General features: G+C 34.5%; 1 protein-coding gene across 1 annotated transcript; it reads left to right on the forward strand.

Moving 5' to 3' along the window:
- Positions 1-1,261: 1,261 nt before the first annotated feature.
- Positions 1,262-14,087, forward strand: LOC18426186 (proteasome subunit alpha type-3). Its single transcript, XM_006832844.4, has 11 exons — positions 1,262-1,323; positions 1,407-1,534; positions 1,658-1,697; positions 1,864-1,947; positions 6,598-6,671; positions 6,876-6,962; positions 7,123-7,207; positions 8,115-8,161; positions 8,809-8,874; positions 13,330-13,420; positions 13,837-14,087. The coding sequence occupies exons 2-11, from the start codon at positions 1,431-1,433 to the stop codon at positions 13,906-13,908; spliced, it is 750 nt and encodes a 249-aa protein (XP_006832907.1). The 5' UTR covers positions 1,262-1,323; positions 1,407-1,430; the 3' UTR covers positions 13,909-14,087.
- The last annotated feature ends 3,350 nt before the right edge of the window (positions 14,088-17,437 follow it).

Below are 17,437 nucleotides of genomic sequence, written 5' to 3' on the forward strand. Positions count from 1 at the left end.
TAACTAAAGTTCCAAATGTTTTTTCAATATAAAGTATATATATATATATATATATATATATATATATATATATATATATATATATATATATATATATATATATATATATATATATTCATATTCATGATCTCCATATTAAATATTATATATCCTCTAAAAATTAGAATTAAATTATATTTAAAAAATATATTTATTGCCAAGCCCACATTTCTACATGTGCGAGCTTGGACGCATGCTAACCACATCCTTTTAAAAAGTTTCAAACTAGTGTTTTTCTTTAGGAGCTTGTTTTTGTGATGATTTTCCTTAATTAGATTGCTTTTAAAGATGAAAAGACTGATATGGAGCCTTGTTAGATCTATAATTCATCTCAAAAGTGGTTTTCGAGGTGAACGACTTACTTAATGTTGTGAATGTCGTAGATTATTATAGTTTTTCTCCTCTGTTTAGCATTAATGGAATTGGAAGTTATTTTTTGTGTTTCTTTTGTGTTCATCAACCATTTCTTCTTGGTTTACTTGTGGGTGGTTTGTATAGGACCAAGACTCTAAACAATCAAAGTAAAGCACACATTCAAAGTATCAAGAAATGTGGTTTCAATGGAGAAAATCTTTGTGATAGCCTTAAAATATATTCATATCTAATTATAAAATTTAAAGCTTCAAAAATAGTGTAGATCAAGCAGATCTATGAAAACTTGACAATTGACAATCCAAAATGCATTATAAGATGCACTATTTCCAAAACTTGAAATCCATTTTTTCTTATGTCCATGTATCTTGATGTCGAGATGACTCATTAGAAGATATATGTGCATGAAAGCAACCCCTTCTAGTGAAATTTTTAAGTTGCGCCCTAATTTGATTGTTTAGAGCCTCGCACTAATATAAACTTTTAATCTCAACATTAAAACATCACCAGATCTTAAGAGCTCACTAACTTTATTTAGTTATTTATTTGTTTATTTATCTTTTTTGAAATTGTTATGGTGAAAAGGTGAAAGACCCTCCGGAAAATTTTGGATAAAAAATTCTCCCATGTTTTTCGGGTGCCCGACCATGTGTTAGAAATGGTCTCGAGTGACTACCAAAATAGTTGCGCCCAGTTTAACATGAAAGCCCTCGAGGGTGAACTCCCAAATTAAATCAGTGTACAAGGGCGTTTCAGATATATATCATCCTAACAGGGTTTCTTTTGAGATATCTGAGGAGAGCTCTTTTTCTCTATTTAAAGTCGCCACCCCTCTGTCCCTCTTCGATTTATCGGTCTCTCTTTCCTCTCTCTCTTTCTCTCTCTCGAAAATTTCATTTCTTGAGATCCAAGGTTACTTTAAAATTCCAGATTTATTTTTCTCTTATATATATTATAATTTCATTCTTTTCATTATTCATACTGTTTATTTTCAGGGAAAAGGAGAAAAATCGGAAAATATGAGCAGCATCGGCACTGGTTATGATCTTTCAGTGACCACTTTTTCACCAGATGGTCGCGTTTTTCAAATTGAATATGCTGCTAAAGCAGTTGATAATAGCGGGTATGGTTTTTATTCTTTAGTTTTTTTTTATATTTTGTGAGAATTTTTTGGGTTATTTCTTCTGTGTTTACTGTGTTTGAATTGCTTTTTGAATCTATTTTAAGGTCTGAATTTTTGTTTCAGGACTGTTATTGGAATTAAATGCAAGGATGGCATTGTTCTGGTTAGTGGGTTTTCTTTTTCTGTTCATGGTTTTTTGTTTTAGGTCCAGTTTTTGTTTCATTGGTTTGCTGGTTTTAGCTCTTTGTTGTGACTTTGTGTTTATTGGTTTAATGATCTTCACATGTAGTTATGAAAGAATGGTTTTATTTTTATGGTGGTTTTATTAGGGTGTCGAGAAACTTGTAGCTTCGAAGATGATGTTGGCGGGTTCCAATCGAAGAATTCATTCAGTTCATCGACATTCTGGCATGGTATTGTATCTAGGGTTTATGGTTTTTTGAGAAAATTAGTTTGAACATGAAGTTTATTTATTATACACTGATCTCCTCCCCCTCTCTTAGAACAATAGTATTGGCTAGTCTATGTTTAGTCACATCTATCTAGTAACGCTTGTTTGAATTGCAACTTATAATATGCCCTATTATTCCTGGTATTTGTAGAACTTATTACCTTGATGCTTTTTCTATGTTTTGAATAACCTCCTAACCTAGAATAACATATGGACTTACTTTTACAAAAGGTTATTTTATTTTCTAGTAACATGTGATGCAGGTACATGGGTCTTTTTCTCTTTTTTTTTTCAGATTTTTGCTACATGGGTATTTTTAGGAGCTCTGATCAGTTTTCTGAGGATGAGATAAATATATCTTGCCTGAGAACTTTGCGCAAACCTATATCTTTCTTTTACTGATCAATTGTTGATAGTTGCTCAAGGTCTTGAATTTGCTGCATAAACTTAAAATGTGCACTATCCTAAAAGTTCCACATGGTTCAATTGGGCGTTGAAATTTCTTATTACCAATCAGCAAAGTTTGTATTGCTTCCATTGGGAGCTTTGAAACTTTGTGTTACACCAATAAATTAGAAACAAATCTTAGTGAAAAAAATTGAAAATAAAAAAAATTGTGTTGCTTGCAAAAAAAGTTGCGTTTGTGATGGAAACTACCTAGGGTTTTCTTGGGCTATATGATATGGGTAATGAGCTTGAATATCATTAAAAGACATGGAGATCGTGTAGTATCTTATCTCTATTGTTACAACAACATGTTGGTTTTGTTTGAGGTCTAGGGCAACTACTAGTAAAAAGAAAAAAGCATCAAAATGCATACGAGTCAAAAGTGAGTTTCTTTTGGGATGGTCTCCTGCTTTCGAAGGCAGTAATTCATATTTAAACGTTGCTTGGCTTCCTCTCAAATTTCTTGCTCTAGTTTCCTGATGTAAAAAATTTAACTTAAGATTCAAGTAAAAGAATCTTTTTCTTTCATAAAATAAAATTCATTATGATAACTTAAGCATCCCGTAATGTGACGTCTCACCTTTTATATGCCTATAAAACCTTAAATTTAACTTAAGATCCAAGTAAACAGTTTAAAGCTCTAAAATACCCCTAAACGATATTAAAAATTTCCAGAAATACCCTATGCTTACTAACCCATGAGCAACAATATGAATAGTAACCTATGAACAATACCCATGAATGGTAAAAAATAGAAAAATAGAACTAAATGTTGGAGATCAACTCCATATTATAATTCCTAAAAAATGAACTTCAATAAAGAATAAAAGGTATACTCACATCCATGAAATTAAAAAAATTAAATTAAATTCTTGAAGCACCTAGCTCTTAATCCCCATCATTTCCCCTGGTTAGAGAAAACTCGCCCTCGAGTTTTGAAATAGGTTAAGAGAATTCTCCTGTTAACACTAGGTCCCTTTTAACCCGAATATTGCGCATTTGAGACTACGGCTTGATCCTGAGACTTATAGGTTATATAGGCCTAATCAAAATATCCTCGAAAATATTAGGAAGTGGGCTTGGGTAAAGACAGTAGAGACTAGGTTTTCATAGCCCAACGTCTCAAGTTCCATTCCTATGTAACCTTGTTCGAAAAAAAAAAAAATTCCTCGAAAATATCCTGAAATAAGTTTGCAGAGGATTTTGGTACATCCAGCTATAGTAGCCTGCCTTTGTGGTATGGAATCCTCTAATTGGTAACAGGAAAGGTCAGCCCCACCATTGGTGAGAGAAAAGAGCTGTTTACGGTCACTGCATCCAGTTTCCTTCTCTTTTACCTCTTTACCACCATAACTATCGTAGCCATGACTATAATTGCAACGACCATCACCATCGCCTACAACTTGTTCTTCGTCATAAATAGGAACTCCAAGTTCTTCATTTTCATCAAATGGTTCATTAAAAATAGGATCACAATCAAAGGTGAGATCACCTGGTTCTTTATCACTGTCAAAGATAGGAACACTATCAAAGATGGGACCATCCACTTATTCAAAGAATATTGAATCCAATTGAAGAATTTTTCTTTTTTTGAGAAAGTTAACCTTTAATTATAAGTATAAGGAGTTACAAAGAAACAAAAAGTCTAGGCTTTGTCCCACAAAAATATGCTTATGTCAATTGAATATTGAATCCAATTGAAGATTGGATTAGTGTTTCTCCCTCAAAATTAAGCTTATGCAGCTTATGTGAATACCATCGCACATCAAACCCATCTCTACATAACTTGACATGTCATCAGTCCATTCCCACTCAGACTTAGGCTCTTATTCGCTCCAATCTCCATAAAACCCTCACAATTTGGATTTGTCCCTGCATATTCGTCTTCGTTTAGGGCACACTGTTATTGTTCTCACTTGCGCAACAATTGTGTAACCTTCTTTGTCAAGTTGTTGATTTCCTTGGGTAATCGGATCAAATCAACATCCCTACAGCTAATACCTCCATGACCATCCATCACAATCTCTCTATGAACCGTGCTCTGTTATCAATTTGATGTAGAAAAATTGAAGGAAGAGTAAAAATTAGCAATAACGGAGAAAAAACATGGTTGTAAATCTAGTCAAGAGAAAATGAATTTTTTTCTTTCATAAAATAAAATTCATTCCAACAACATAAGCATCACATTACTAATCCCCCCCAAAAAAACATAAGCATCCCATAGTATGATGTCCCGCTTTTTATAAGCATATGAAATCCTAAAATTAACTTAAGATCTAAGTAAACAATTTAAGACTCTAAAATAGCCCAAAAAAATATTAAAAATTCCAGAAATGCCCATATGAATAGTAACCCATGAAGAGGATTGTGAATAGTAACTCGTGAATAGTACTCATGAGTAGCAAAAAAATAAAAAAATAGAAACTAAGTGTTGGAGATTAACCCCACATTATAATTATGTAAAAATTAAACCCGAATAAGAAAACAAGATGTACACTAACATCCATGAAATTAAAAAAATAATAAAATAATTTTTTTGAATCATCTAGCTCTTGATCTCCATCATTCCCAAATGCAAAGAGCTTTTAAGTTTCTCATAAGGCACTTTGTTTTTTCCCCCCCTTGAATTTTGCACATGATTTTGAGTTATCTTCTTATGGTAAGCATATGATTTGGTTGCCTGGATTGGTCACATTTGTCTAATGAGCCAAGTTTTATATTCTTTGGGGACTAGTTGGGAGCCAAGGAGTATCATGGGTAGCTCGTTGAATGCCTCTATGGGTTCTCTAACCAATCTCATTTAAAAATTTCAATATCATGTGATTCCCTTCCTTGACTCATCAAAGGGTTTGGAAGTTAAGTTATTTTATGTGACTCTTTCACACAACTGGGTAATAGTTTGAAATATGTTGCATCAGTGTTCATTCACTTGTCCAAGGAGTCCAACAGCAGTCACACTATTGATTTTTCTTTTCTTCACCGTGGAGTTGAAGATGAATGGCTCGCTGAATCAATCAATACTCACATTGTTATATATTTCTTGTCTTGGAGTTGAAGATAAATGGCTCGTTTGTAATGAAATTGTTGAAAATATGACAAATAACTTTCCTAATGCTGAAGGAGAATAAGCAAGGGAAAGAAGGAAATCATGATGCAGCTAGACCCTTTTTTTCAATTGACTTTCTTCTTATTATTGCAAGGGGGTGAAAAAGTTTATACATCATGGTATGAATAATCAAAATTTTCTAACGCTGAATGAGAAGAAGTAAGGAGGAGGAAACAATGGTGTTTCTAGATCCTTCTTTCAGTTTACATTCTTTTCATTATTAAAATATCTCATGCCAAAAGACCTCATGATCCCATGGGTGTCTACTGTCCATTTTCTCACTCAGGTAAAACTCGGTCTAGGAGTAATTTTAAGACCCCAAACTTTGGGCATGTAAACTCTTCAACCTGCGGACTAACATTAGTAAAAAGAAATTTCCAAATTGCGCTCTCTGTTTGAAAAAGACAATGTCTCAAGATTGAACACATAGTGTTCAATTTTTGCAGGGTGAGATCTAAGTGTTAGAAAACTCAAACTTCAAATTTCTTTTTTTTTTTTTTGAAAATAATCTAGTGATTCTTAGGTGGTTTCCAAAATTTTGGATGGAAAAAATACTCCCAATCAGGTCTTCTAGGATGTACGCTATACTGCTGTGGGAGCATGGTATCATACCCATATCTTATTGTTGCAAGGAGTTTAAGATTATAGTGCAAATAGATAAAGAAAAAATCTAATTAAGGTGGCAAAATATCCTGTATCTATGTTTATCCTTAAATACTCCCAGATTTGGTATCTTGTCTTCCATTCTATTTGCCCTTTGAAAAAGTGAGATACATCTGGAGTGCACATACCCCATGTGAGATCCCTCCCTTGTGCAAAATTATCATTATTTCCTTGCAATATTCAGGGGATTGCCACATCTACTCTGAGCCTTCTGATCAGTCCCCCCTTTAATAACTTTTGCTTCTTACTTTTGAAAGTTTAGTGCATCTTATTATGTTCTTACTTTATGCCAGTATAAATTAGTTCGTGATTTTTTGTTTTATCCTCCAGTACTTGTTTCATTGAGTGCATATTCATTTTCACCTTTTTTTTAATTGCCTTAATGCAATCATACAGGCTGTTGCTGGTTTAGCTGCAGATGGCAGGCAAATTGTTGCACGTGCCAAATCCGAAGCAATCAACTACGAAAGGTTAGTCATTCAAAGTACAATCCCCTACAGTTTTATTGTTTACCTCAAGCTTTTTTCCGATTCAATTCAAAGGACAGAAAAGAAATTTCTCTGATGGCTAGTGTTATTTAGAAGTTGCGGATGCATATATTCCTAGGTGATGATATATGTAATGCCACATCACATCAAGTTAATACCAAGCGGTGTCATTTTCTAATATTGCAGTGTTTATGGTGAGCCGATCCCCGTAAAGGAACTTGCTGAGCGTGTTGCTAGCTATGTACATCTTTGCACACTATATTGGTGGTTAAGGTCAGAAATATCTCTCATCACTCCTTTCCAAAGTAATAAAACATTCATTTTCCCTATTTTTATTTTGAGATAACGTATAGTATTATATATATATTTTCCCTGTGCTTCTATAAGATCGAGCATGTGTTTTCAATTAATTTAAGTATGACTGTTAGTGCAGACCTTTTGGTTGTGGAGTTATTCTTGGAGGTTATGACAGAGAAGGACCACAGCTATACATGGTTGAACCTTCCGGAGTTTCCTATGTGAGTATCTACTGTTTTTATATTTCCTTTGTAAAGTTGTTATTTCTATTTGGGTGTGATTTGTAGAAGGTGGCAACCGCAACTACACCGTCCATTTTAGTTGGACCCAATGTTCCCAAAATCGAACCAGAACGGTTAACTGGACATGGGGCCAAAAGCGGTTTAACCGGTAAACGGCTGATTGTACGTTCTAACCGGGCAAGTCCCCAGCGGTCAAAATATTGTTGAAAAAAATAAAAAAGATACAAAAAAAATCTATTAAAATATGAAAAGCATTTAAAGAGTGATTAAAACAATACACATTCAAATGAAGTTGAAAATTAATGAAAAAAATGGATTTTAAAGAATCAATTTGTGCCTAGGGGTATTTTTAAATTTTTTTTGAAAAAGATGGGAAAATATAAAAGTGAGTATTAATGACCAAAACAATTTTAATCTTTACCATAATGTAAAAAAATATTAAAAAATATATTACAAACCAAATTCTTTATTTTTGGGATTTTATATACATTTATTTTATTTTATTTTATTTTTTAAAATAACTGCCAATCACCAAAACCTCCCGAAATTGGAACTGGCCAGTTCCAATCTAACCAGGCGGTTACTGGTTAGATCGCTCGGTTTTTCCAACATGGAGTTGGACGGTGTCATGTCTTTTTAAGATATTGTCAAATCTACATTTAAATAAACCTTACTTCTACAAGTAAGGTGACAATCTTATATAAACTTTTCCTTTCTGTTTTTATGATTGCTTGTTAATATCAGTTTTTCAGAAAGAATGATGGCATGTACTTTTCATTTGTGTTCCATTTTTGCTATGAATGTTATTCGAGAATATGGTATGTTCTACCATGCAGCCGTAATTTTTACAAGTTTTAATTAGTTGTGTTTGTTAATCTATGGACAGAGGTACTTTGGGGCCGCAATTGGGAAAGGCAGACAGGGTGCTAAAACGTAAGCTTGTTGTAAACTTTCCCAATTTGGGTTTATTGGTAAATTGGTTCGTAACTACATGGTCGAATGCTTTGGCATTTCTGTTTATAGGAAATTTGAGAATACCACAAGTACCAAATGCTAACGCATTCAATAATGCTTGTAAAACCAGCACGGGTTTTAAGAAAATGGTGAAAGTACACAAAAATACTTTTGGGTTTACAGTGATGAAAGTACCTAAAACTACCTACCACTGCCATTTTTTTTTCTGTATTAGGTATGACCTTTGCTGTTTTCTTAAGCTACCATGGCATATTTTGTGCCCCTCTGAAGTTCATATGTCGTCGACCTTACTCCTTTTATAGGTTGCAATGATTACTAAGGCATAGGACAATTCTTCAAACATTAACATCTGAAAGTTAATGAAAGTTAACTATTCTCAATAGAAAACAAAAAATAACCTGAAAAGCTAAGCATTTACTAATGTAGTACAAGTATTTATCAAGAAAGTTATGGTTTAGTTATCATATACTTACAATGTTTTTAATGAAATAGATTTCTGAATTTTCTAATAATTTTCCACATGGAGATGCTATGCTCCTTTTCATGGATTTCTGTCTCCGCAAATTTTCTGACATCTGAATTAAAATGGGTTGTTGTGTGAGCAGTGAGATTGAGAAGCTGAAGCTATCTGAAATGAGCTGCAGGGAAGGTGTTATTGAAGTTGCAAAGATGTAAGTTGTGCTGTCTTTGATGCTTGATTTCCTCAACTTTGTATTACTTAGCCAATTGCAAACGTTTATTTGCACTATTATAGCAGGTAGCTCCAACACTATTTACTAGGCAAGTATGCAGAAATATAATGGAGTAATGGACTATGAAAACAATAATACATGGGGGTTAGTAACATCTCCTGTGGATGGCGATGGAGACAGTGGGACGTGGCCGTAATGGATGGCACTCTCTCTCCATCACTGTCCATCTCTTAGATGGACTGTGGCTATTCAATGGATTATGATTTTTCCAAGGTCTGTTGGATATATATGTTTCTCATTTATTATGCAGGCAGTGATATGTGCATTTTTTTTTTTCATCGCTGGACTCTAATATCTCTGTATTTTATTGCGGGAAAGCTTTCTATGTCCCCCCTACAACATAGAAGTTCTATCCTCCCCCTTATCCAACCGTCCATTTTTTAATGGAGGCATCGGATCTAAGATCAAACGGTGAGTGGCTCTCTTGATAAAAATGGATGGCTGGATGGTAGGGGGAGGATAGAACTTCTATGTTGTAGGGGGAACATAGAAAGCTTTCCCTTTTATTACTAGGGGGAGTAAATAGGAGTCTAAGTTTCAAAATTTCTCCATGGCTCCTCTTAACCTCTCATTAACCTAAATCTAATCTTTAGAAGAATAAGTTCAAGGTTCCAAGATTAGCTCTATCACAATTATTGTTATATCTCTCTCTAACTCGAGTGAACTCCTACGTTCTCTCTCTCACAAAGTGTAGAGAAAGTAGGACTTGCATCTAAAGACTCATTCTAAAACTCTCCCTCTTGTTCTCTTAGTTGAACTGTCTCAACTCTCTCTCTTTCCATTCCTCTCTCTCACATTCTAAACAATGATTAAACCCCCTGAACAGATCAATCACCTCTTACTGGCTAGCCCAAGTACCGCGAGTCCACCATCAGCCTTTTATGGGTGGGAAGGGAATAGATGACTGAATAAAGCAACTAATTAATTTTCTTGCGCAAGAATCGAATGACTTCTCGACTGGCCGACTCCACTGTAGGAGACAACAGCCTTTTGAGAGAAAGTAGGACTTCCATCCAAAGACTCATTGTAATATTCCTCCCTCTTGTTCTTTTAGTTGTCCTGTCTCAACTCTCTCTCGTTTCGTTCCTCTCTCTCACATTCTAAACTTACTGATTGTTGAAATTCCTAGATTATCATCATCTCTAACCAAACTAACCTCTCTCTCTCTCTCCCAATTCATTCTCAATACTTCTGTCTCACGTACAGTATGAAATTGAAATCATCATCATCATTAGAGCTTTATCCCAACTATTTGGGGTTGGCTCTCGTTTCTTACTGTACCTGGGAAGTATGAAATTGAAATAAAAAATAAAAAAAATAAGGAAAACTTGTAAAAAATAATCATTTAATATTCCAATTAAAGAGCTTTCCAGGAAAATAAAGTTTCCATCTTAGTTTTATAGCATCACGCAATGCATGTGCCATTAGCTAGTTTTGTTCTAAATGTCTTGTACATAGTTTACTGGCTATATTAATTGGCATGCGTGAGTTTCCATATGGGGAGCAACAAGATAAGAATACAAATTCATGACTTTAGTCGTACTGTTTCGGACTCATCTATGGAGATCTGTCTTGTTTCTATAGATTGTGCAGAAACTCAAATTTAATTTGTGGATAAGCATTATTCTGTCTTTTTGTTATTATCACAGAGGTTTTACTTTGATATCACAGCCAAATAAAGCTACAACATTAATTGTTTCTAGCATTAGAGAACAAGAAGGGACTGTTGAACTCGGGTAATAAGATTAAGAGAATGATGATAGAAGTTCCATATAAAACATTACATCCTTTGTGGAACATCAATTTAGTTGCCGAGAGGGACACTAGGAATGTTATTTCTTGGGCCTCTAAAGCCTCACCCTGCCCCTGGAGATTGGAGCACATTTTCAATGAAATTTTCCACATTTACAGGGATCTTCTTGTATCCTGGATATATATTTGGAGGGAGGATAATGCGGCTGCCAACTCCCTTGCTAGGGAGGGTGCCTTGCGGACTGGTGCATCCTAGGGGAACCTTTTTCGTCACCTTAGTGATTGCCGCTCTCTTTTTTTGTACACTTGCACTCATAGATCAAAGTGTATAGCATTTTTTGAGATCCTTAGGGGGATCGATATCATTTGTTGGACCCCTCAGGGTTTTTGTACTGGGAGCCCTTTCTGTGGGTTCATTTCTTTACTTCTCACCTTTGTACCTTTTTCTTTAGTAATACAACAGTTAACAGTTTCAGAAAAATAAAATAAAATTACACCGATAATCTGATTGGGTTGCTTGGTCTAGGCATGTTTTCTTTATATGAAACTCCGTCATATATTTAAGTTGGATTTTGACCGAGTACCGAGTGGACAGTCTGGTCTTCTAGGGTATATTTGATGTTCATGATATGTTATTATCGTAAATAGTTATGCTACAAATATCATCCTCTATCTTTGTTTGCTTGTGCCTAAATATATCTGCCAAAACTGGCTAATTGATAAAGAGATATAAAGTGGGCTATCTCTACTAGTTCACACATTCTCTGCAATTTCAGGCACAAAAGATGGACCTCCAAATGGGATTGAGCATGCTCCTTTCAACTGTCAAGGGGCTAAAAAGAGAAGCAAGAAAAATCTTAAATGACCTTACTGTAGAATCCTTGATACAACCATTGAATCTATAACCTCCCATATATGGAAAAGTGAACTGATTTCTTAACCACCACGAACACTTGGTAAGACTAGGGTTAGTAGCTTTATGTATTCTCAATAGTTAAGAAGTAATTTGGACTACCTGGTGCTGGTCCTCGGAGGGGTGGGCTGGAAACGTCCTAACCGTTAGCTTTTTATGCACAAAGTGGCCGCTCTCAGGACTCGAACCTGTACTCTTGCTCGGGCTATCCAAGCCTTTTAGCGTCACACCAAGTGATGGCCCCTTGCTCAACCCTCCCTTCTGGAGCCTTAATTCTAAAAGCAGTTCCTGCCTTCCAGACTAGGTCCATGATTTATGATGCCCATGCTTCATTTGGATTTGATCATTTACCATCTTGCATGTGGCCATACCTGTGATTATATTTCTCTCCAGAGTTCCCAAATATCGCTACTGTGCCACATATCTAAAAGATGCCATCGTGCTTTGGAGAAGTGCTCAAGCTCTAAAAATGAATTAGCATCTTATGATATATGAATTGGACCCATTGGGTAATTGGATCCTAGATGGACCAAAGGAAAAAATTTATGACCTTCAAAGATCAATGCTTCTGCAGACCCCAACCCTGTGTATCTAGCTCCCCATTTTCGGAAATTGGACCCACTCCATTCCTTGAGGTCCAAACACCTGAAACCTTGCTTTCACTTTTCCTCCCTTACTGCTTAGTCCCTTAACACCAAACAACCCCACGTCATGAGGTCTAAATTTCCTTGTTTGGCCTCTGATGCACTTCAACTATAATTCTTTGTTTATTTGCCTTAACCTTCCTACCCTAATCCCTCATCTGCTTTTTGCAAAATACCTCCTAACAGACCAAATTAATCCAATATCCCTCTGCTCCATTGTGAATAAACACTATTTGAAGATCTTTTGATGCTCTGCTAATGAGACTGAGAGAGGCTTAATGGAGTGGTCAAGGTTTAGATGGCTGAAGTTAAAGTTCTCAGACTCGTCTTGTATTTTGTTTTCTCTTCGGTTAAGATCTCGACTTCCTCGTTAGTATCAATTTAGTTATCCTTCCAGGATTTAGATATTTCTTTGTGAAAACATTTCCATCCTGTCATGCAATAAGAGTTAAATCTAGCACCATTCACAGTACAGAGTTCTTGTCAAGTTTTTACTAGTTTGAGACTTTGAGCAACTGAAGGAAATTATTGAAAAGGAAAAGTGAAAAAACAACTAATGACCTTCCTAAACCCTAGATTGTCCATAAATAGCGGTCACTAACCCCTATATGTCACTATCCGTTGGTTTGACAACTTTTTTTTTGGTTTTGGGTAAATCATTGGTTTGACTTCCAAATAAATAAGTAACACTGGGGAGCCCATGTTCTAATAATCCTATAGAACCAGGCTTTCTCCTTGACCTTGTTGCTATTGATCATCTTCAGCTCTTTGATGCAAATTCCGCTCCTCTTTGATTTAGACTTTCCTCCATGGAATGCATAAGCATCTGCTGCATCTTCAAAATGTGCGAAATGAATTCTTGAAATGAACCATTGATTACCGTGAAGGTGTTTTTTTGTCTTTCGATGATAATGAATCTCTTCTAGAATTGTAGCGACAGAGGTGCTCACCCATGAATATGAAATGATCTATGCTCGATATTTCATGAGATCATAAATTTTTTGTAGTAAGATCTAATCATAAAAATAGGTATTGATAGTTATGCGATATTTTTTGCTTTGGCAGAATCTATGGAGTACATGATGAGGCAAAGGACAAGGCCTTTGAATTGGAGATGAGCTGGATCTGTGATGAGTCCAACCGCCAGCACCAGAAGGTAAGTTAAAAAGGCAGGTCATGTTTTTCTTTCTGAAAACTATGAAATGTGGGTTCATGAATGATCTATTTCCATCACTGTTTATTTGTTTTTCAAAAGAGAGTTATGGCATCTCTCTCTCTCTCTCTCTCGCTCTCTCTCTTTCTCTCTCTCCCCTGCAGTTTTAGGAGCAAATAATTTATACCTCGCAAATCTCCTTGAAAACCCCATTTATCTCGTGGTCTCACGTTCACAATCGTGCTCCTGAAATCATCTCCCAAACGTTATCCTGTTACCTCGAGTTGTATTGGTTCAATAATTCCCCAAAAGCTTGCATAGACAGAAGGGAACAGAAATACTTGAAATTTCCTTCCATAAAAGTTCTCTTTATTTAAATTGCTTATTTAATGTATATTCATTATTGTTATTTTGTTCAGATTCCTGATGATTTATTGGAGGCAGCAAAGGCGGCTGCCAAGGCAGCACAAGACGAAATGGATGCTGATTAATTGCATTGATTTCATTTCCTTTAATTTTTGTTTTAAGTCGGAATTTTCAGCTTTGTTCAATGTCTCTTGTGAGGATTTTATAGTTCTTCAGAGATTGGAGAAAAGAAAAAAAAGAAATATTGTGGACAATGGGGAAGTAGATATTTATGAAAAGAATTGAGAAAATGGCTATTAATTTAGTCCTTTGTGTTTAAGGTGAGAAATTTGTTGGAACTGTGTTTTTTGTGTAATTTCCTATTTATTATACAAAAAATATGAGCATGATCCTAAAAAGATAAGGCTCGGATGGTAATGATGATACAAAAAATACTGCATAAGCCAAACTTAATAGAGCATTAGCTCATGAGTGAAGACTCTTAAAAATTCTGTTGGTTAGAATTTAATTGATCCTGAATTTTATATATATGCTCATTGAATATTAAAAAGTTTTGAAACAGAAGCTAAAACCTACATTTCAACATGAGAGAAAATTCGGCTGTCAACCATAGATCCTATCCGTTAAGTTTTGAAAATTATTATTTGGAAATCATTCAACTGGTGAAGATAAGAGCATTTAAAGTTTTAGGGTCTAATAAATTTCCGTACATCCTTTGATCTAACACCATTGCTCTTTCCTAAAATGGTTTTAGTGAAAGAGGTGACTATGTATTTCTTAAATTTTCTCTCCTCTAAATATATATATATATATATATATATATATATATATATATATATATATATATATATATATTTGGATTTTTTCATTGGGACAAATTCCCTCGAGGCCTTGATCTAAGACTACCTTCTTTCCTAAAATGGACTTTGTGAAACGGTAGACATGTATTTATTACATTTTCTCGCTTAAATATTTAATTTTTTTGAAATTTTCTAGGACTTTTTTATTTGGATCGATATTAATGGATTGCCGAATTGAAGTCAAATAGCTCCCTCTATATAGTTTTTAGGTTTTTTTAGGAGTTTTTGGTTATGAACTAATATTGTAAAAAATGAGATCAACACGCAAACAAGAAAATATCATTCAAAACAATGAAAACCCTTAACAAAATATCATTCAAAACAATGAAAACCCTTACAAAGTCTCAAATAATGGTTGAAGTTTTACTCTTCAATTTTCATTTCATTCTCGTATTTCCGCATAAAGATTAACAAAAATTCCCCATATTGAACATAAAAACTAACAAAAAAAATTCCCCATATTGCCCGTAAGGTTCCTTATTAGGAACAATATAGGTATTTACATAAGGGTGCACTTGGTATACGGATGCATCCGTAGCTGTAGAGGTAAGGTGCACCTTCAAATTTTATCATGGTATATAATTTTGATGTAAAATGTTCTTAGGATTATCTCAAAATCTCTTTTTATATCTAACTATAAAATTTTAAATTTCAAAAATGGTTAAAATCAAGTAGATCTATAAACATATGAAAATCTTGAAAATAGACGGTGTAGATAACATATTGTAAAATGCACTATTTTTTAGAGTTAAAATCTTTTTATTTTTCATGGTCATACAACTCGATGTCGAGATGATCAATCAAAGGGTTTTTCAACATAAAACTACCTTTTCCTATGGATTTTTGAGGTGCATCTGTAGTTCTATATTATAAGGTTGCATCCTTATATAAACTTTTTCCTTTACATAATTTGACACAAGGCTTTAGGTGTCAAATGACAAAACTGCCCATAATTCTAAACCTTAGGGACCATCCTAGCCAGTACATTATACCCATACTCCATAATTCGTATCAAAGCCAACAAATTTAATTTCTAGTTTAAATAATATTTTTCCTGTTTTTTTACTTCAATTTAGTTTAGTTTTAGGTTTTCTATGTTTTTTTTGGTTTTTGCATGATTTCAAGCCGGCTCTGCGAGAAATCTGTTTCTACATATCAATCTTTTTACATGTTGTAATTCGAAGTAACCCGCTATTTCTATTTCTACCAATAATTTTAATTGTTTGGTTTAAAAGATAAATTATAAAGAATTTCTACTGAGATTCTCCCGAATTTGGATGTAAACAAAAGGAACAACACAAATTTTTCTGTCTGCTTGTTTCTATTCCTAACCATGAAAGAGGGGTGAGTTTGTTGTTGTGGGTAAATTAAGCAGTCTTGGTCAAATAACTTAGTTCCGAACCCGCGATTGTCCAAATTGAATAGATTTTTGGTATCACATGACTAGGAATCTATTTTTCAGAAGGTTTTGGTCAAAGCTCTACCACAATGGACTTCGGATCATGTCCCTATTATGTTAGACACCGACCACTATTTCAGTTTGAACTAATGTGGTTGAGCGAGAAATCATTGCGGAATGAAGTCCGCTCAATATGGACCGATACTATTACTGATGGGTGGTGTGGATTTAGGATTTCTCATCAGCTTAAAACGATGAAACATAGACCTAAAGAATGGGCAAAAGCTAAATTTTGGAATCTGAAGAGTAGGATAAACGGGGTTTCAAGCAATTTGGAAATGTTAAATTAAGTGAAGCAACGTTAAGGTAGTCTACATGAATATTAGAGCTCTCAAAGGGAACATCTGAAATTTGAATCAGCGGATCTTTTAAAGGAGGAGGAAGTTTATTAGTTGCAAAGGTCTAGACCTAAGTGGATTAAAAAGCGTGACAATAATATTACATATTTCTACGTCATTTATAATTTTTGATGAATGTCGAACAATATTACTTCCATCCAAATCCTTGGGGGCTTTTATCTCATTTTTCCAAAGTGCCTTCACTTCAAAGCCGTTCTATTAATCATTTTCCTTTTAAAAGGCCATCTTCTATAAGTGTATTGTATCTGGAGAGACCTTTTTCATTGGCAAATATTGAGGAGGAAGTCTTTAGTCTTCCTCAGCATAAGGCGCCGGTCCAAGATGGATTTCTTATGGCCTTTTTACAAGAGTTTTGGGAGATATTGAAAGGAGAATTTTTGTTTTCTTTTCAGCAGTTTTATGAGGAGTTCGATGGCTTCTACAGCTTTAAATTCCACATTTATTGCACTGATTTTTAAAAATCTATACATGGAATCCTTCAAGGATATTAGACCCATCCGCCTGTTTTCCTTTACGTACAAGATTCTTGCGAAAGTTGTAGTTAATAAACTCAAATGGTGATTGGTGAGGTCATCTAGGCCCCACAATCAACCTTATTAAAAACAAATTTTATTATTCAAGCTTCTCAACTCTGAACAAAAGCAATTTTAGATACTTTAAGATGTATTGTCAAGCACATCGAAATAAAATTTTTAAAAATAACTTCTTAAATGATAATTGGAGTCCTTTAACTCATAATTTTTTGAAGAGTTTCCCATGAATGATATTTTCCATGTTTTTTATTGCCTTTATTCATGCGCATGTCATTTGTATTCATAGCGTGTGGCTTATTTAAGACTTCATGTAACTTCCCTTGATCAAGTCATCCTTAATCAAGTTCAAGCTTATTGTCCACCAAACTTAATTTAATTTGTGCTTATCATAGTTACCAAGACTAGACCAGACTAACCGTCCAACTGGTTGGACCGTTGGTGCG

The sequence above is a fragment of the Amborella trichopoda genome, chromosome 1 (assembly GCF_054954075.1).
Source record: "Amborella trichopoda isolate Santa Cruz 75 chromosome 1, AtrichopodaSantaCruz75HAP2 v2.0, whole genome shotgun sequence".
Lineage (NCBI taxonomy): Eukaryota > Viridiplantae > Streptophyta > Magnoliopsida > Amborellales > Amborellaceae > Amborella > Amborella trichopoda.